Genomic DNA, 22,197 nt, shown 5'->3' on the forward strand with positions numbered 1-22,197 from the left:
GAGTTCAAATTAAAAGGTTATATGCTGTGTGTTAGTGTGGAATTCAGGCTGAACCCTGGAAATGGAAGAGAATGGTATGAACAGATCAAGTTACTATTTTCTTGGGAGTATATTTACTGCCTTTGATTTCAAACAACTGAAGCCAGAATTATATAGGTGCTAAATAAATTAAAATTCTCCTCCCAGAATTACTACATTTTAAGATTTGCACCAGTTATATATAAATAAGTAGAAACATATTTTTTTTATTGTGGGTATCTATTCCTGTGGCTACTTGGATTTAAAAGTATGTTTTAGCGGTCCACTCAGCTGCTTAATTCTATTATTATATATTCAATGTGCCTTTGAGAAGACAGATCTCTTTCCCTAAGTATTTTAAGGCATTAAAATAAATTGAATGGGTTTTTCCTGCTTTTCTGCATAAATAAATGCTTTTCTATATAAATAAACATGAAATTATAAGAAATAGATGTGTTCTTATTGAAGTGTTCAATATTCATGCCACTCTCTGCTGCTCGAAAGTAATTAGAAAAAAACTGATTTTAAAGAAATCAGTCCAGCAACTTAAGGTCAGTAAAGTATTTCTGTTTCAGTTATTGCAGTTGCTGTAATAAAAAGACTTCAAGTATTAAACATCCAGTCTTCTTTAATTTCATGCTTTAAAATCCATTGGATTTTACAACCGTTACCATCCCCAGATAGCATGACTAATCTGAAAGGCACCAGTTGAGGAAAGCCAATAGAAAAAACCTGCAAAGTGCAAAAGTATGCATTATATCAACATTGCAACACTACTACATCTAGATACCTTAATGCTAATAAAATTTATACCCTTTACTCCTGATAAAATGCTGTACAAAATGCAGCAATCAACTGTGGTTCTGGGAGAGAAAGAAAATTGTGGTTGTCTTCTTTTATAAATAAGATTTTTTTTCTTCTGTTCAATCATGTCCAAGACTTGGAGACTGCCTGAAGAAATCCCTGCATTTTCTTGGGAAGGTTTGCCACTGCTTCTTTCCTAGGCTTGAATGAAAGTAACTAGCCTAATCACTCAGCTGCCTTTGTGTCTAAGACAGGACTAGAACTCATAGTCTCTTGAGTTCTAGACAGATACCTTAATCACTACACCAAACTGGCTCTCATAAAATCAGATTACCGTGTAGAAATATTAAATGCCCTCTAAACCTGTTCTCTTGACATTTTTTATATGGAACATCTTTTCCAACTCTATATTTTTTTTTAAAAAGGTTACTTGCTTAAATAAGCTTCATGGTTATATAAGGAACCATCTCTGGGTTGCTCTTATTCTACTTAATTTCTACAGTTAGTGCCACAGATTGGTTCTTATGAATCCCGGTAGACAGCTGAACAAAGGGATGGCATGAAATAAGATTTTCTCATCTTAGTCATTGCATCATATCCTGTGGGATCATGTGTTCTCCCATATTGTTTAAACTGACTTTACTGGTTTGGAAACCAAAACTGTCTGTTGCTGAGTTAGTGCATGATACACAAAGGATTAGTTGGAACACAAGATAGTAATAGGTGTGGCAGGGACACCAGGCATTCAATTAATTTGAAATTATTCCATCCATTGCATAGTCATGGTGGCAAAACTTCTACACGGTTTGTTTTGGTGTCTCGAAATAGTCGGATTAAGCAAAGAAATCAGGTTAAATCATTGCATTCAGTCAAGAAAATGGCACAGAACAGTGCTATAAACTAATAATCAGTGTAATCTGGAATGCTTGAATTCAACTTATCTTGGTGTTTTGGCCGCCTAGTGTTGCACTATGGCTCAATAATATAATAATAATACAATACAATAATAATAATATAATGGCAAGTGCACCTGAGGAGCAATTGGCGGTTTGAAGTCAATTTGACCAAGAGTCCTGTAACATGGAAACTGGTATCAGTCTAAGATTTTGTGGAGAATAGGAAATCACACCTTATTCGGGTCCTATAACTTGACTCTTCATTTAAAGCCAGAAAGATGAAGTAATCAAGAGCAAAAAAAGTAGAGTTAATTATAGGGAGATAGATCTTCTGTTTACACCCCGTAAATGCTATTTCCAGGCAGTTATTTTGATATGTACATGCTAAAAGCATTCAAAAGAATCTAACATCATTGAAGAGATGAAGACAACAGAGTAGAAGCAAAAATTTAAATAGTGGTAGTTTTAGTTTAGAATGGGAGCGTCCAACCTTAGCAACTTTGTCCTGTGGACTTCAACTCCCAGAATTCCTCAGCCCAGCCATATTGTTAGCATAGGGCAGAAAATGGCTAGCTATTAGAATCTATTTCAACCTTTATTTATTTAATATGTTTTACATATTATTAATATGTCAAACATATTAAACATTTTATATACTTTCAGCCAGATCCCTTTCAAGAAATTATTAGAATCTGCCAATTTACATTATATTTGTTGTTTATTGTCTAGAATCTAAATTTCCAGTTCTATCCTACCCATCTACCCATTTTGTAGTTTTTCAATCATTTGGGGAAATTCTGTATGCTTATGAACATAGCCAAGGTTTTCTGCAAATATTATTTTAAAGATTATATTCTAAGAAGCAATATAATGCCACAAATAAATAATTAACATTCTCTTTGGATCTAACATATATTTCACAGACTCCCTTCCCTCTCAAATCTTTTTGATAGAATAATTAATTTTTTAAAGTAATTTTTTGCAGTTTTAAAAATAAATACAAACCAAATTCAGAAGGGGAGAGAGTAAATGAAAAGAGAAAGAATACAAAGAAGTAATAAAAGAGAATTTTTTTAAAAAATAGTTAAAGAAGTGACTAATCTTTATCACAAGTAGAAGCGTAATGTTTCTTCCCCCTTGCATGCATATCTCTCTTCCAGAGGTGGTATTCAGCCAGTTCTGACAGGTTCTGGAGAACTGGTAGTGGAAATTTTGAGAGTGGGGAGGGAATGGGGATCTTGCAGTATCCTTCCTCTGCCACACCCACAAGGCCACACCCACAAAGCCACACCCACAGAACTGGTAGTAAAAACTTTTGATCTCCCCACTGCGCTCTTCCCACAGCTCATCACTTATCCATTTGCAAATCCAGAAATTATTAACTTTTTCAGTCCATTTATCAAATTATTTTGATTTAACCATAGTAAAACAAATTGGTTTTAAATTCTAACAATGGTCGATTTTGATTCATTGAAATGCTGTTTTAGATTTTGATCTTCCTTTCTTTTTTCTTTTTTCCATCTCTAAAGTTCCTTCAAGGCTTTAACAAGCCTCTTTTGTTAATTCATCAAGAAGTGTTATTCAGAACATTATCTTGGTTTATCATTTGTATTTCCATATTAACTGAGGTCTCTATCTTGTATTTCTTTATTTTCTAGTAAATCTGCCTACGCTTTTTCAAGTCTTCATCATGTAGGTCTTTCAAAGCATTTTCTTTACATCTTTCCTTTCTTCTTTTCTAAATTATACATTCACATAAGCAAACATTTCTGACATTGCAGCTACAATAGGTCCATTCTTCAAGTATCTTGAAATGATTCACACTTCACAGTATTATCTGTCATTTCTTCCAATCCAATACTACTCTCCAATTTAAAAACAGCCTTTTTTTATTTTCCTGCCTTCTAGTGTGTGTTTTCTGAAATCATAAAGACTTATATCTCTGTTATTTGGATAGACTAAATAAAATAGTATCCCCATGAAGGAATTGTTTATTAATTTCCCCAAAATCTTTTTAGCAAAGTCCTATAGTTCCTAATGTTTCTTGCCCTTTTGGCATCCTGTTGTTGCTGCTTTATCCATTTAGTTGGTGTCTGACTCTTGGCAATTTTATCAGCAACTGCTCTCCATGCTATCCTGTCAAGCACAGCTTCTTTCAATTGTTGGATATTCACTTTGTATCAGATTTAATGTTATCAACCCAGCATGTTCTTTGCTTGCCCTTCTTGTTCCACTAACCATTCCTAGCCTCATTGCCTTCTCCAGTGAATTTTCCATGTGTGACATGGTCAAAGTAAATCAGACATGATTTTGGCATTTATATCTTTCTTAAATTCTTATTTAGCTTTTGCCATTTGTTTCTATTTATTAACCTTACAGTTACTTTTTCTTTTGTTCAAGAACAAAGGTAAACTTACTAAGTGGCTTTTCAAACTTGGTTTGAAGATCTCTAATATTCTTAATATAATTAAATCAGAGATTCCAAAAGTGAATAGAAGTAAGATTAGTGAACTCAGTGTCCTTTAAAAGGCTTTACTTCAACTGAGAGTATGATGATTCCCTTGTCTCCCAGTTCTCAAACTGATGGGAAACCACTGTCCTGCAGTGTCCTCACAAGGAGCTACAGTTTGGAGCAAAGTGGGGTGACTTCCTGCCCTCTCCTCATCCAGAGATGTTTTTTTGGGATTGGGCCTACTTGCCAGTCCTTCAGTCTTTATGCAGTCATTGTTTATACTCGGAGATGTGATAATTTACCATTCCTCACTCAGAAATCAAGAACTGGTTAAATGTCATAGACAAACTATTAAAGAAGTCTATGGGTTGCCTTTCTAGACTGAAGTCTGATCTTTATCTTATTTTATTATTTGCATCAATTTTTGTGCTGCCTGACTCCAAACTGATATTGTACGTATGAGGGGAAGGGAGTGTTTATTATTACCACATCAAGTCCAGGTGGTTCTTGTGGGAGGTGAGATTCAGATAGTGTGCTTTTCAATCTGTTTATTGAATAATAAGCTTTCAATAACTTCAGCTTTAGCCTTATAAATAATGCAGATCATATCATATCCAATACATATTACTGAAGGACTAAGCCTTTGAATTGTTTTCTGACTATTCATTCTAATATCCACTCCTGCTTCAAAAATCAACAAACTGGAAATTAAGTTTTGGGTTTTGATTAAAAGGTAGAAACTGATGTGTCTAAGATGCTGATAAGAAGCCAAAATGCTTTTTTATGGCATTATATGTTACTGTTTTTGTATATTTGTTACTCCAAGTATTCCTGCTATTTATTCTGGAGTATTATAATACCCCTTTTACATAGAAGGAAAAGAATGACATCATCCAGCTCAGAGTTAGTAACATTCTAATTCTCAGAGATAACAAGAAGAAGATGGAAAGATTTTAGCTTATCAATTTGCTTTTGTTGGATAATTCAAAAGCCAGTTTATGTACACATATCCAAATGCATTCAAAGTCCTTAAATTCTTGCTTATAAAATGACAAGGACTTACAAATAAATAAATAAAACATAAATGATAATGCAACATTGACATTTTTGTGTTGCACTCCAGTCTTTATTTTGGATTTTCACAATATGCTAACCCATGGTTTACTTTAATCATGATTTACTGAACAAGCCTCAAGACTAATTCAATAATGCTAGACTACAAACCATGCTTTATAAAATATTGTGATATGATTCATACATAATATTAAAACAAACCAACCAAACTATATGGCTAAGCACAAGATGTGAACCTTGCCATATGCCATTGAAGAAACAGTTCATCTTGTTCAAAACTTGTTTTTGTTATAATTTAATAACAACAAAATTGAGGAAAATGGTTTTACAGTCAAAATTTGCTATATAATCTTATTTAGTGGATTCCATTTCTTAATTCTAAACCAAATCCCTTAAAAATCATGCTTTGCTTACCACAAGGGAGGGAAAAGGCAATATAACTCTTGATTTGCCATTATGGCAGAATATTTTAATTAAATATAAACATTTACCAGGCCTAAGGTTAGCTGGGTAGTCTCTCTAATCATCACCCTCCCCTCTGCCCATAATTCACCCTTTCAGTGCTTAGACCTGTGCTTACTTACCTGGTAAGCTAATAGCTTCTTGGCCATGAAGCCATAGAGAAGATACTGCCCCTAGATGTTGAGTGGGGCAGACCTTGAAGGGTCAAGAGGATGGAAAGAGTACACACAAATGTGTTTTTGGCCACACAAGATGAAATGAGAGAGATGGCCAGCAAGAAAGGATTACGGTTAAGGTTCAAGTGTGAATCAGATAGTCTCCATACAAGCCTCTGTGTTACCCCTACTGGGACAAGCAAGACTGAGGTTTCAACATTTGATTATTCAGCCCCAAAGAACATATTAAACAACAACAACAACAATTCAGCAGACACCAGGAGTCTGGGACCTATGAAGAAATAATTCAATACTTGATGATCCTGAACTTGAGAGGAAGGATCACTATGTGACTTGTCATCAAATACTGAGTTTCCAAACCTCCAAGGATAAACCACCTGAGGCAGCTACTGCCATATTTCCTTCAGCACAGATCTGAAAAAAATAAAAATAAAAATGATGCTAAGCAGAGCTAACTGCAATAAGTCCACAATAAAATTCCATTAGACTCAAAACAGTGATGATGCTAATGAATGGATTCCTCCCTTTCATAGCTTTCCTGGAATAATATCTACTAGCATCTCCATCCTGATGTCCTTACCCCATTTAGCACACAGCTGTGGGTCTGTGAGCAGATGACCTTTGGTGGATCTGTAGGAACATGGATCTGAAAGAAAAATCCAACAGGTTTTAAGTCTAAAAATGATAAGAGGATATAACAAATTGAAAAAAATACCCCTATTTTACTTTACTATAGGTAAAGTCTAGAGTCCCAAAACATTTGTGCCAATGCAATATCTGGTATAAGCAACTCTCCAACATAATGGTCTAAGAATCTGATAAAGCCTGGCAGTATGCAGTGAAGGAGCTTATCTGAATATAGTGATATGGAAGCAATATGTGAAAAACTATGAGATAGCCTTCACCAATTTCATCATCTTTATCTGAAGCTACCCTAAAGCTGGTGAGATAATCCAATGTTTTGGTTTATAACTAAAACTTTATGGCAACCAGGGTCTCATTCCTGCTTTATTTTTCAGTCAAATATTTAAAAATGATAGTGGACAGAATTGATTTTGCTTCCACTGATCGAAGCTACAGTGATGTGATTATTTTTTTGTTCTGTTTTATTTTTCTCCTCAGTCATAATACTAGCAGAACTATTTTTTCCAGGCCACAAATAATTCAGTTATTCTTTAGGTTTGATTTGATTTTTCAGTCCAAAGAGAGCACTCACCAAATATATAAAGCATGTTAAGGACTACCATATTTTTCGGACTATAAGACGCACAGGTGTATAAGATGCACCAAGATTTCGAAGTGGTCAGTAAGAAAAAAAAAAGGTTTTGCCTTCCTTCAGCCCCCAGTAGCCCTCTGCAGGCTTCAGCAGGGCCAGGACAAGGCAAAAACTCTCCCTTTTTTGTCTTGCCCCAGCACCGCTGAAGCCTGCAGAGGGCTGAGGGAAGACACAGAAAGCCTCTGTTTTTGTGAAAAATGGGGGCATTTTTTACCTTGCCCCAGCCCTGCTGAAGCCTACAGAGGGTTCCTGGGGGCTGAGGGAGGGAAAATAAGCCTCCGTTTTTGTGAAAAACAGCCCGTTTATCACAAAAACGGGGATTTTTGCCTTGCCCCAGCCCTGCTGAATCCTGCAGAGTCCTGCTGGGGGGCTGAAGGAAGGCAAAAAAGTCTGTTTTTGCAAAAAACAGCCCATTTTTCACAAAAATGGGATGCGGGGGCGGGGCTTCAGGAGGCAAAAAATGGCTGTATTTGGTGTATACAACGCACCAACATTTTCCACCCTCTTTTTTTTGGGGGGGGAAGGTGCGTCTTATATTCCAAAAAGTACGGTAAGAAAATACACATTTAAAATATAATTCATGCAACTTCTTGTGCAGATTAAAAATAAACCACTGCAGAAATAGAAGAGAATTTACTTTTTGATGAACCCATAATGAAACAGACATAGATTGAAAATTATGAGTCGTGGTGGAGCAGTGGTTAGAATGCAGTATTGCAGGCTAATTCTGCATTCCACTGCCAGGAATTCAATCCTGAGCAGCTCAAGGTTGACTAAGCCTTCCATCCTTCTGAGGTTGACAAATGATTGTTGGGGGCAATATGCTGACATTGTAAACCACTCAGAGTCTTCTGTAAAGTCCTATAAAGTGGTATATGCCTAAGCGATTTTGCTATTGGCAAATTAACTGTTCATGCCTAATAAAGTACTTAGATCCCATCACAATTCTTCCACGGAGCGTCTTGTCAGTAGAAGTTGTATACAGGGCACCCAATGAGTACTGGACTCCAGTGATCTGAGAGAGATGACCTACATCAAAATACTGACAAAAGAAAAAGCAGTGAGACGTCAAATGAAAGAGAATTGTTTTATGTGTGGAAATTAGAGAAGAACCATATTTCTCTGTCCCTCCATGATCTACTATCAGTACCATACCCGAATGTGCCGGAAATGCCCTCCATTGTTCTCAAAGACATACAGCATTCCATGATTGTCTCCAGCCCATAGTTGAGAACCCTGGTATGACATGGAAAATAGGTATGTGTCCAGCTGTGGGAAAAGTTAAATATCATTGCCATAGGCTCAGTTCTGCATGACAGCAGACTAAGTATGAAATAACACAATCCCCATGGTCAGTAGGTTATTATAAAACCTATATACAAAAGTAAAGTCTTATATACATTTTGTCTCAGGTAAATATTAAATTCCTCTATTTTCTTCCTTAGTTATTGAAAAATATATGATACATTTAATTCTATCCTATTTCTTATTGTTTAACCCCTTTATTCATCATCCTCATAATTTATTTCTTATCAGCAAAAGTTCATTAAGTTACCAGAAATAAATACCAACTTGATCAAATAACCCAGCTATAGATTTCTTCTCCATAATTTAACAATCTTAGTTTTTGGGTCCCTTCAAATAATGTCCTAGAATTTGATTTATTTTTCATTTTTTTATCCTGTCTCAAAAAGTCCTTCAAGCCTTTAACATATCTCTTTTGAACATCCAGTAAGAAAATGTTATCCAATTCACTCTTCTGATTCAATACTTGTATGTCCCCTTTAAATATCAAGACATCAACCAGTTTCATTTTTATGGCCACTGAATTATCTTGTTCCATGTTGTTCTTGTAACTTCTTATATTTAAATCCACAATCAAATCAATTTCAGCCTTATCCGGTATAGCTTGTTCTTCTTCTGTGACATAGATATAATCTATCTATGGTATCAAACATTCTTAAAATTAAGACACAATTTCTGTGTCTATTGTTCAAAATGTCCTTCAAAATATAGTTAAATTATTTTGTTCCATTTTTTGTTAACAGCTCAAAAGTATACTTCTCATTTAGCTGTAATACTTATTTTCTTTTAGTTCCCCCTAGTGTCCAATTTTCAAAATCCCATGATATCATTTTTCCCCAATGAACTCAAGCAAAAAGGATTTTATAATTAGTTTTAATTTTTTATATCTTTTTAAAATCCAAATATCTGTTTTTAGTTTTCTAAAATCACATTTAAAACTTATTTTCTCAATTAGAAAAGAGACTCACTCAGTGAATACCTTAAAAACTTTCTGTTAATATTTCCAAGCAGTAAACAATAATTCCAACATGATTAAGAAATAAGGCTCGGTAGAGCATTTTGTACATAACAGGCTGTGTTACAACTGTGAGCTTAGATTGTATCACTCAACTTGTAGCCATTTGACTCACAAGCCAATCATAAAGCCCGGTTCTTGTAATCTACTTATGTGAGTGTGTGTGAATGACCAATCACATGATCTTTTTTTCCTACAGAGAGAATTTGCTTGTCTGCAGCTAATATTCACTCACCGTAAACACTACTCCCCTTCAGCAAGGATGTCTAACTTTACCATGGTGCTTATTGGAAATCCATTCCATCTCCTACTTAATCTCATCTTCTACTTCCTTGTACTATTAGCTTTGCATTAGCTATTATCTTACTAATATAATCTAGATTTGTCCCTTAACACTATCTTATTCTTATCTAACTCCTGTATTCTTACTGTATTGCTGTACTCTAATATGTATCTAATTTCTCTCAGATCTGTTCAATTTAAATCTAAAGGAAAATATGAACAATTGTATGAACAAGTGAAGGATTAGATTTTCTTGGGTCCCCCCCCCCCATAACTGTGGTTAGTTTTGAAAATGAAAAAGAGATTGAAGCTGAATAGCTCACCTGAAGCCTTTGAAGTACACTATTGGTCCGCCTGTCAAAACATACCAGCGTCCGATCCTCACTGCCAGAGATAATGAAGTGTTCGTCAGCTGCAAGGGATAGGACTGCACTGGAGTGAAGCCTGCGGCTCATCACTGGGGCATAAGCAGCGTGTGAGAGGGCCAAGAGATGCATCACAAGAGCCCAGTCACCTGCACAAGATAAATCTTATAAAATTTGTGGCTTGCTCAACTATAATCACATAAATTGTTTCTTCACTTGAGGTTTTGCCATTTAATTATCAAGGTAACTGCAAGCAGAGAGAGAAAGCAGAACTTCCTTTAGGAATTCTCTTGCCGTCTCCCCATTCCTGATGAATTTTTTTTGGGGGGAGGGGTTTCGATTATACAGAAATGTATTACCCATCAAAAGAATTTATACCCAAACAATCAGAGTGGGCAATTATAATTTTCTTGCAGCAAGCTTTCTGCTTGAGATGGCAGTCTTCAGAAATTAATTGTAGCTGTAGGGTGGCAACGTACTCTAAGCTACCAATATGCCTCTTGATGCCAGATTCCCTACCCCCACCTAATTATTTTTTTAAACAAAATTTATTGATTTAAACATAATAAATGAGAAATTGGTATGCTGCAAAACAGAGTTATTTTCAAGAATATTGTACTTCCAGGCTTTGCATTGGCCACAGGGAAAATAAAAATGGTAGATAACTGCAACCATGTTCAGAAATGGACCTTCTTTTCTAGAAAAAGAAAACTGTAAGTAGCTACAGTTGGTGCTAGTGAAAATGATGGGGAATAACCTCAATAGTTTGCTTTCTGATAACTGAGTGTTTTGTGAGTGGTTCATAGACATTTTGTGAATGGGCAACCTCTACATGGTAGTAATTAATTGGGAGCATCCACAATATGCACAAATCTGGCACAGAAGACATCTATGTCTAGATAGATGGAATAAGCCTTTCTTTTCTGGCTGTTCTTGGTCCACTAAGATAAGAAGACCCTGACATATAGTAATCTATGGACTTACAACCATAATCAAGTCCACAAGTTTGATTATGTTATGTTGTAAGTTGAGTCCATTATGTGACCGGACTCAATTATATGATTTTTTTTGCAATGGTTCGTAAGCACATCACTGCAACATCAAGTTAACCACATAGTCATTAAGTGAAACATAGTTGTAAGTCTGATTCCAACTGAACCTATGGGCATTTTTTGCTGAAAAATGGCAAAAACAAAACTTAATCACACGACTGGAGAACGCTGCAACCACTCATAAATGCCAGCCAGTTATCAAGTACCTGAAATGCCATCGTGTGATCCCCTATGCCTTAACTGTGGTGACAATATTGTTTGAAAGCAGGAAGTGGTGTTTATGTATCAAGAATGTAAAGTAACAACTGGTACTAACCTCGTGGATCATAGACTGACACTTTCTTGTCATATGTTCCTGTGACCAGAATGTCGGGCAAATAAGGAAAGGCACCAATACAGCTGCTTTCCCTCTAGAATCCAAAAGGAAGGATCAGACAATGTGTCAAGAAGCATATTTTACGGTCACACATTCAAGTCAGTAAATCTTTGCTCAGCCTTGGCTTTCCATTATTTCAGACTACACTATTTGCAACATAAATTAGCTAGTTCCCATTTTGCTGCTTGCAGTGACTGTCTATTAGCATCATTTACTACAACTGATTGGTGGAAAAGCAATAGAAAGAAAACCACTGCTGCAGCATCAACTAACAAAATTCTGTCTGCCTAACTCAATGAGGCTAACCTTTTGCCATTGTGTGCCAAAAATGGGAGGAGAGTGGGGGGGTTGTGTGTGTGTGGTGCCCTACCCATAATTCTATGCGCCCTCCCCCTGTACATGTGTGCATGAACCCCCCCACCCTACACCTCCCCCCAATCTCCCCCCCACTTTTGACACATGATGGCATGGTGGATCCATTTTTTTGCCCTCCCCAGGCTCCAGACTCTTTCTAGGAGCCTGGGGAGGCCAAAAAGGGTCTTCCCCATCCCCCCAGAGGCCCTTCGGAGGCCGAATAACGGCCCGTTTTCCAACTTCTAGTTGGACCGGAAGGCCTGATTTTTGCCCTCCAGAAGGCAAAAAAACAGCTCAATGCACAAACGGGTTTTTTTTTTGCTCTCCAGAGGCTTCAGGAGGCTTCCCTGAAGCCTCTGGAGGGCAATAATCAGCCGAAAAATCAGCTGGCCAGCCTGCACTGTGCACTGTTGCTGACAAAGCAACGCCTCATGTGACCTAAAAAATGGCTCCGTGTGCCAACTGTGCCTTGGTTCACCAGCATGGGCCTAACCTTCATTCTCTTTCAGTGCAAATCAGAAGAGTCACTATAGGACTTATTTACATGCTAAATTATAGAGAATGTTAATTTTAATAGATTGAGCAAAGCAATTCATAAATACTAATATAGATGAGATAGATAGATAGATAGATAGATAGATAGATAGATAGTAGATAGATAGATAGATAGATAGATAGATGATAGATAGATAATATCATTAAATGTGAACTTTTAATATCATCTGGTGATTTTGGGCATTTGCATAATGACTCCACTCAAACACCATAAATTAATGCAGATGATGCAATCGCCACCATCTGCTTCATGAAGTAAGCCATCACAGAAATTAGTTATTATACGAAACATCCAATACACTAAGGCAGTGAAGGTAAACCTTTTTGTAAATGTGTGCCAAAATTGTGTGTGCGCGCGCAATAGCACAGTGTGTGTCCCCACGCCCACAATGCAATGCGCCCGCCTACCTACGCATGTGCATGCAGCAAGGTGCATGTGTCCACAGGCATTAGGAAAGTGTCCAGAGCAAGAGCCTGGGGAGGGCAAAAAATGGGCCCAATGGGCCAACCAGAATTTTGGAAATTATCAGTTTCCAGCTTCCGGAGGGATTGCGGAGAGCCGTTTTCATCTCCCCAGGCTTCAGGAAAGCCTCTGGAGCCTGGGAGGGCCGGAAGTAGGCTGGAGCCTGGGGAGGGTGAAAACTGTTTCCTCGACCCTCTGGAAGTCCCAAAATCAGCGGCCCGCGCACGGATGCATGCTGAAGCTAACAACTCATGTGCCATAGGTTCACCATCATGGCACTAAGGTCTGATAAATCTGGAAGTGTATTCTAATAGTCCACTATATTAGTTTTCATTATATTTGCAACCTCCAGCTCTCTGGATCCAAAACCAGCATATCAGTTTGGAAATTCTAGAAATGTAAGACTAGAAAAAGGTTGCACTGTTCTTATACCTATAATACATTTATGTAGAATAACCTCCCTTCCTGAGATAGGGTGAGGCAACTTTGTAAGTGAGCTGGAATTTTCCTTGTAGACTTGTACCTATACAAGTTAAATATTTTTTTCCTGAAATATCTCACAGCCAAATACAAGGGGATGAACCCAAAGATAGGGAGAGAAAAAATCTAAACTTTCTAGAAGGACTACAAGCTGCTACATATGCATATCAGAGAGATAAGGTATACAAGGTCAAGATGAAAGATGAGAAGGGTTATTGTACATTTCAGTTGATATTTTGGCTCTGGGTAGGTCTGCATCAGGTTTTGTCCTTATTCACTCTCCAATGCTCCTTCACAACAACCACTTTGTCTAGTCTTTTCTGCCCCCCACCTTTTATGTTGATACAATAGTAATTGTACATTAATCCCGTCTTTCTAATAATCCTTGGGAAATACAAAAGAAAAAACAGACAAAATTATCTGACATGTATTATAACTCAAGACTGGATATTTGTATTATTTTATGCCTTTTGTCATGATTTGATTTGGGAAGTAGGATGTTAAATCTCTTTGATTTAACATCCTACTTTGATTAAAGGACTGAAGCCAATATCTTTATTCTCTGGTCATTATTATACTGTTTCTTTGAATCTAGTTTTCCTTTCCTTCCATTTACCTCTTCCAAATAAATATAGTGTAAGAGGATAAGCAGCAACAGTACCTGATTTCGCCAAACTGTTTTCCATCAGCAGCTATATCCCATAACTTCACTGTGCTGTCCCAGGAGCCTGAACATACACAGTTATCACGTGAAGCCAGAGACCAAACCCATCCCTAGGCAGTGTGGGAGGGGAAAAAAAATGGGGGGAGGAGGGACAAAATATACATGACAACTTCAGCTAATCTTTGCAATAACAATAACAAAATTACAACAAATGCTTACAGTTAGGTCAATTAACTTTTCCAGGTGAACTACAGAAATATTTCTTTTCTATCTCCTTCTGCTTTTTCTTCATATTGTTATACACGGCAAACTCTGAGCTTTCATTCTCTGAAGACAACCAATCTCCTGTTATATCTGTCTGTCTGTCTGTCTGTCTGCCTGCCTGCCTGCCTGCCTGCCTGCCTGCCTGCCTGCCTGCCTATCTATCTATCTATCATCTATCTATCTATCTATCTATCTATCTATCTATCTATCTATCTATCTATCTATCATCCATCTATCTATCTATCTATCTATCTATCTATCTATCTATCTATCTATCTATCTATCTATCTATCTATCTATCTATCTATCTATGGCTCTGTGGGTTTGTGTATGCTCCAGCATAACTCCAGAACACCTGGGCCACTGAAATGAAAAGGACTGAATTATATTTATAGTGTCAAGTCACAGTACTTTTGTAGTGATTGTGTGCCTTATGGATTCAAGTTCTGTTAAGATACAGTCTGTTGTGCCTTAAAATGGCTTCTACTGTACAGCCCAGTGGAGTTGCCATGGTAACAGCTTTGCAATACTCCACAAGGGGCTCCCTGTAATACAGGATTGGGATAAATACATATCCGGGCTACACCCGGTTATCAGCTAGTATGAAATAAGATACAGCAGCTTAATAAATATACATCATTGTAGAACACAAACTCAGTTTCAATTTAGTATCATAATTTTTTTACGTACAGTGGTAAATATGTACAGTGGTAAATATGTACTTGTTAAAATGCTAGGTTTTTCAAGTGTAAAAAAAAAATCAAACCAAGATAAATTGCTTCAGTATTCTTAATCTGTACAATTCAACTGAAAAACAAACTGAAATCTTTTAAGAGGGGGGGGGGTGAGATTACCAAAAAAAACAACAACCCTAAAGTAATGTGGCTTCATAAATGTTCACAGCATCTTATAAGTCGGGTTGTGTTCAAAATTAACCAATCACATTCAAAATTATATTAAATAGTATTCAATACACACCTGCCATTAATTAAAGTGAACCTGATCAGGCCTATATAAAGTTCAGCTGTTCTAGTAGGATTTTTCTGATATTTACTCTATTGCCTCCAACAGCAGAAATCATGGTTCACAAAAAGCTTACGAAGCATCAAAGTTGGAAGTTATCAGTGAGGAGAAGGACAAGAGAAGGACACTAAAACATTTCCATTGGATATACCATGGAGTGAACAAGTGGAGAAAAATATGGCACGATAGTGACATAACCAAGAACTGGTTGGAAACTGCTAAGAGGCCTATAGTAACATTAAAGGAGCCGCAGAAATGACTAGCAAGTTCTGGTTTTGTACTACATGTGATAACAATCTCCCACATTCTTCATGTATCTGGGCTGTGGGATAGGGTGGCAAGATGGAAGCCTTTTCTTATAAAGGAAAGCATCCAAGCCTGGCTACATTTTGCAAAAACTTACATCAAGAATGACAAAAGCATATGGGGAAAATGGTCTGATGAGACCAAGGATGAATATTTTGGCCATGATTTCTAGAAGTAGATTTGGCGCAAGAACAACACTGTGCATCATCAAAAGTTACAACCTGCCCACAGTGAAGCATGGTGGTTGCAGCATTATGCACTGGGACTGCTTTTCTTCAAGGTGAAAGGAATCATGAAATGTTCCAAATATCAGTCAATTTGGGCAGAAAACCTCTGCTAAAATCCCAAAGATGAAGAGGATTTCCCCCTTTTAACATGACAATAACCCAAAGCATACCTCCAAATCAACAAAATATGGTTAACCAGAAGAAGATCAAAGTTTTGGAATGGCAAGTCAGAGCCCAGACCTGAATCCAGTTGCGAATCTGTGGGATGATCTGAAGAGGTTAGGCACAGGAGATGCCCTTGCAACCTGACAGACTGGGAATGTTTTTGCAAGGAAGAGTGGGCAAAAATTCCCAAGGCAAGATGTGGCCTGCTGATAGGTTCCTACCACAAAAGTCTGAATGTTGTCAGAAGGTGCTTGAACAAAGAATTAGTTTACGGGTGTGCATCTTTATGCTACTACGTTATTGCAAGTTTATTATCCCCCCCTTCCCCGCATAAAAGATTTCAATTTGTTTTTCAGTTGAATTGTACAATTTATATGTTAGAGGTGGAAAGAATTCTGAAGTGATTTATCCTGGTCTGACTTTTTTACATCGCAACAACCTGGCATTTTAACAGGTGCGTGGACTTTCTCTATTCACTGCAGAAGAAAATAAAAATGCAGGAGAATATCAGCCAACGCTCCTAAGCAATGCAGCCCTCTTGCGGGCTCCCCACATCCACTGGGGATTTGACTTCAGGGACTTCAAGTCCAAGATTGGACACAGACCTATTGCACTGATACATCACTATAGTCAAGTGCTGAAGCATTCCCTTCCTTTTCACTAGGAATGGTCACTCCCTGCTCAGAGGTTAGAGAGGACTGAAAGATTTTCTAAATGTCATCTGTTTCCTGGCAGCAACAGCCCATATTTCTGCCAGGATAGCATATACGGTACTCATGTATATACCTACACTTTTCTTTGTAACTAGCCATAAAAAAGCATGGACCATTTTAATTTTTTTTACAGTAAACAACAAAGAAGCTTGTAAAAATGGAAGGTTTAATGTTCAAAAGAGGGAGACAGTGATATACAGCCATTAATTAGAAAAGTTCCAAATCATGAGTGATGTCATATACATATAGACAGTCCTTGCCTTACGACCAGTCACTTAACAACTGTTTGAAGTTATGATGGTGCCCCAGAACATAGTTATGGGCAGGTTCTGAAATTCTGATGTCTGCTTCCCCCAATGTGACCATATTTTGGGCTCTCAGCAACCGGCCCATATTTACAGTCATCTGCAGCACCCTGCAAGCACATAATCATGAATCACAATTTTGCAGGAAGCCAGCATTTACTTCTGATTTCTGGCAAAACTGCCTCATAGCAAGCAAAGGGTTTGCATAATGACCACAGTATTCACTTTATGATGGCTGCATTTGATTAATGACTGTTGCAAAACAGGTCATAAAAACTGGTTCTGGTCATGTGATGACCTGCTATATCACTATCATTACTTATGACTATAATCAAAGGCTCAGTTACAATAGTAACTCAAGGGCTACCTGTATACACCTCACACACACAGAAACTCGCTGCACTTTATTTTCTGGTTTAAACAATGGAATGGGGCTATCAGATGGAAATTTGGGGGTTGATGATACAAAATTTCTGTAATAATACTTAATATTTATGTTTAATGCATTGATCTGCTTCAGAATCTAGAGTTACCTTGTGTGTTCCATTGGGCTCTGTCCCCAGCGTTTTCACTAGAACTTTTTCTGGTGCTTTGCCCAGCTGCCTTAGATCCCACAAATTGACATTTCGGTCTCGAGAGCCAGAAATACACAGATCCCCACCCTGGATAAGATAATAAAAATAAATGCTAATTTATGATACACGTTAGTGTCCCTCATATTGCAGAGTAGTATCACAAAGACAGTGAGCAGACTTCCAACTTTATTTCAGTGCAAATTATGTATAATATCTGTCACTCACAACCCTGGTCATTTCCCAAGTGGATTCCTGTAACATGTTCTACATAGACCTGCCCTTAAAAAATATTCAGAAGCTACAGATGGTGCAAAACATGACAATATTTTATATGTATGCTGCCCAGAGTCCCTCTGTGAGGGAAATGGGTAGTTTCTAAATTTGATAAATAAAATAAAATGTGGGCAGTTATGTCCATCCAAGATAGATGTGCATTACACCTCTGTTCTCTGAGCTGCATTGGTTGCCAATTTGCTTCCAGGTTCAATTCAAGGTGCTAGTAATGACCTACAAATCCCTATTAGGCACGTGGCCTGGTTGTTTGAAGGACTGCCTTCCCCTGATTACTTTTACCCATTCCATCAGATCCAGCAGAAAGGACATATTGTGGGTCCCTTGCATGAAGAAGTTCTATCTAACAGGTCCCAAGAGGAGGAGAGCCCTTTCTGCTATCATCCACTCTCTGGAAGATTGTCACCATAGGTCAGATTGTGTCCAATCTTGGACTTTAGGAAGTCCCTGAAGTCAAATCCCCAGTGGATGTGGGGAGCCCACAAGAGGGCTGCATTGCTTAGGAGCATTGGCTGATATTCTCCTGCATTTTTATTTTTGTGAACTATTGTTTTAATAGTTTTAATTTATGCAAGTTCATTTTCTGTTCTTTTTACATATAACCCACCCAGAGTCCCACAAGTAAGATAGGCTGCTATATAAATGGAAATAAACATAAAACTAAAAGCCCATTATAAAGACAATATCAGAATGGTTTGACAGAGTACTTTAGCAGTAATTAATCAAGAATAAGAATGAAGGGGAAACAATAGTAGCAAAGAAGGAATACTTTTAGATTAAGTGATAGACAAATGAGAGTTGAGAGCCGAGGTGGCGCAGTGGTTAGGGTGCAGTACTGCAGGCCACTTCAGCTGACTGCTATCTGGAGTTCAGCGGTTCAGATCTCACCGGCTCAAGGTTGACTCAGCCTTTCATCCTTCCGAGGGTGGGTGAAATGAGGACCCAGACTGTGGGGGCGATATGCTGACTCTGTAAACTGCTTAGAGAGGGCTGAAAGCCCTATGAAGCGGTATATAAGTCTAACTGCTATTGCTATTTTAAAGGAAGTGGCCATAGTTAATCCTGTACTCAGCATTTAGGTCTAAAGAATAATTTCATATAAAATGTTAACAAATACATAACCAGTTCTTACTATGAGTTCTTACTTACTTATGCTCATAATGGAGCATAACACAGAGGAAAGATGTTTGGTCAGATGAATTTTGTTAGTTATTTTTTGACAGAAAAATGAAAATGCAGAACATTGTTCAACATGTTCCTTTCAACTAAACTTTGAATGTTGACGGATATACTGTTTGGAACATTAAAATGCTGCATCATTAAAATCAGCAAAGAGAAACAGGTTTTTACCTGAAGGAGCAGTACAGAATCAACAGAAGCAAAGTGCCCTTCAGTAAGGGAAAAATACTCTGTGTTTTTGCCATTCTCTGTCCATTGTTGGAGGTGTTCCTCTAGTTCAATGCAAGCTGTTGGCCAGTTAAAATCATTACCTGCCAAAAAAAAAACCATATAAAGAGAGAGATTTTTTTGTTTGGTGTAAAAAAAATTAAGCTTATGTGTCTTATTTATGTTTATATAGTGGTTTTACATAAAAGGCTAACATGTTTACAGAATTTAAAACACCAAAATAGGATAGATACTAAAACACAGGAGTTTTACATAATGGAGCCAGAGTTGCAACATTGCAAAAGTGACTTATGACAAATTCTAATATTTCAGTTTGGGAACTAACACGTTAAAGACATTATCTTTAAATAATAAAGGACTTGGTACTATCAGTTCAGAGACAATATTATTGAGCTGACCTGCAACACTCCAAAAATGAAAGAGAAGCAGGCTAGGAAATATTTATTGTTGTTCTACCCAGAGTATTACAATATTTACAAATTACAGCATTTGAAAAGTAGCTCGAGTGAAATTACTACTCATTTTTAGTGATAACCCTTTTACTTTTCAGACAAAAAGGAAAACTCCTTTTAGCTTTTTTTTCCCCTCCCAACATCATCTACATTTAAAACACCAGTTCCACCTTCCCCTAAAATCAAGTTAATCATGCAAGAAGCTGCTTGTGAAAAGCTAAAATATAGGTCACCAATAGGTAGAAAGAAAACCCACCTACCTTCTACAACTGGATAGCAATTGCCATTCTTCTTAAAACTCGAATTCTCCAAGTGACTTCATCTTGCACAATGTCCCTCAGTGTCCTGCAAACTAAAGGAAGGACATGCAAAACAAACCTGGCTTGCAGATAGGAACAGATTTCTAAAATCAACTCTAGAGGAAGAGATAATAGTCCTGAAGCAGTTTCTTCAACAGAAGATTTTTTCAGTTCTAGAGGTGATTTGAGGTCTGATGTTCGGACTTTACCACCTATTGAGAGAGACTCTAGAGGCAGACACTGGATTGCTTGCCTGGACTGATTTGAAGTTCCAAGAACACGCTCCACATACTCTAGGGCTTGGGTATCTGGATCTATTTTGCTTTCTGGGTCACAATCATTGTCAGAGCCTTGCTGTTCAACAGAAGAACTTGGGACAGTTTCCATTGCTGCAGGAAGGCAAGAAGCAAACAATTCAGGTAAGGGATGATAAAAACCAAAGTTATACTATTTTATTAGAAATTGATATTTCAATTAATACAATATTTCAATTAATAATACAAAAGTTTTATGCAACAAAAGGGATGTTTTGAGAGCATGAATTATAGGTACACTTAAGCCTGACAATTTTAAAATGATGCTCAAGGTACAAGATGTAAAAAGAAATTATCTATTGGACATTCCCAAAAAAATTCCTACATAATTAACAAGACAACTTCTGAAAGATAAATGTAGAAATAATCTTGTTTGTTTTATCTCTTCAAATAATACTGTTCATAGGTAGAGAAAAGAATAAGATTAGAAAAGTTGGTCTCATCCTGACTTCCAAACTTTCATCTGAAAATGAGTACCGAGTCCACACAAATAAAACTGTTGGTTGCCAGCTACATCCGGAATGTTCAATTCATGCACATCCTATGGGCAAAGCATAGTTCAGGAGGGGGAAATTGTGTTCTGAAATGGCTGTCATTTTTCCTAATGACCAACCCAGAAATATGCTCACAGGTTCTTAGAACAGGTTCCGGAAAGACAGCTTATCCTTTGATACCATAGAGAGGCAGAGTCCAAATCTCACAAAAGCAACTGCTTCTCTCACATTTTTTAATCATTATTTTACCAAACACATTTTTAGAAACGAACCTCATCTTCCTCTTCCCCGCGCACACAGCCCAGAGCCGATTCTAAAAAGGGCTACTCTTTGTTCTTTTCCTCCTCTCGCTTCCTTCCTCCGCGCACGCTTATCATGTACCTAGCCGGGAAAGTGCATCAAGTGAAAAATCCAGCTCTTGTTGCCGAAGACAACTCCTCCGTTCAGGCAGACATGGCATACGAAGAGCGGTCACGCCCGCCTTAACGCCGTAGGAAGAGCCCCGTTCTGCAGGTGCAGAGCTCCACACACTTAAAAGATTAATCCAAACGTCGAGTTTTGTTTCCCGGCCTCAGCAGTGAGCCAGGATCCTAATCCTCACGGCAACCTGCCTCAGAATCGGCACCATCGATTTAAGAAAGCTTCGTCTTGACAGGTCGCGCCGCCTTCGCGCGTCTCGTCTCTAAGGAGCAACCGCTTCCGGCGGCAATTGATGACGCAAAGCAACCTTTTAGGAGAGGCGCTTCCACAAGCCTCCGATTTTCTGGGTTCCAAGTACGGAGCGTGCGCACAAGAACTTCTAGGCCGCAGCTTTTTTTTAAAACAATGGCCCCACAGTAGCAGCTGCGTTTCGGCAGCCTCAACCATACCGTTAGAGAAATCTGGCTATTTTATTATCTGGCTTATGGCAGTGTTTTAAAAACATTATTTTACATTTTCTATTAACAAAACGACTGTTTAACTTGTCAACGAGGATTAAGACAATTGAATTCAGCAGGATAGGATTGCTTTGTAAGGTTTTTAGAATATATGTATAAGGTGACCAGATTTTCAGATTGGAAAAGAGGGACACCCTTGAGGGGGGGGGGGGGGGCTTGATTAAAAAAAAATTTTTTTGTCAAAAGGTCACCCCAGGACACTGAAACCAGCATAAATACGAATCTGTTGCCAAACAAAATTTTGATCATGTGACCATGAGGATGCTGCAACGGTCGCTAAGTGTGAAAAATGGTCATCAGTCACTTTTTTCAATGCCATTGTAACTTTGGTCACTAAATGTTTTCCCCCTCCTCG

General features: G+C 37.7%; 1 protein-coding gene across 1 annotated transcript; it reads right to left on the minus strand.

Annotated features, from left to right (window-relative positions):
- Positions 1 to 5,950: 5,950 nt before the first annotated feature.
- LOC116504860 (F-box/WD repeat-containing protein 9-like) lies at positions 5,951 to 21,236 on the minus strand. The gene is given in 12 exon segments (XM_032212080.1): positions 5,951 to 6,296; positions 6,463 to 6,528; positions 8,111 to 8,200; positions 8,314 to 8,427; positions 10,084 to 10,234; positions 11,496 to 11,585; positions 14,067 to 14,179; positions 17,606 to 17,734; positions 19,289 to 19,428; positions 20,058 to 20,084; positions 20,087 to 20,485; positions 21,177 to 21,236. Coding segments are annotated over 11 exon segments (1,392 nt in total). The 5' UTR covers positions 20,484 to 20,485; positions 21,177 to 21,236; the 3' UTR covers positions 5,951 to 6,221.
- Positions 21,237 to 22,197: the final 961 nt, after the last annotated feature.

Source organism: Thamnophis elegans, chromosome 2 (genome assembly GCF_009769535.1).
Source record: "Thamnophis elegans isolate rThaEle1 chromosome 2, rThaEle1.pri, whole genome shotgun sequence".
In the NCBI taxonomy this organism is placed as follows: Eukaryota; Metazoa; Chordata; class Lepidosauria; order Squamata; family Colubridae; genus Thamnophis; species Thamnophis elegans.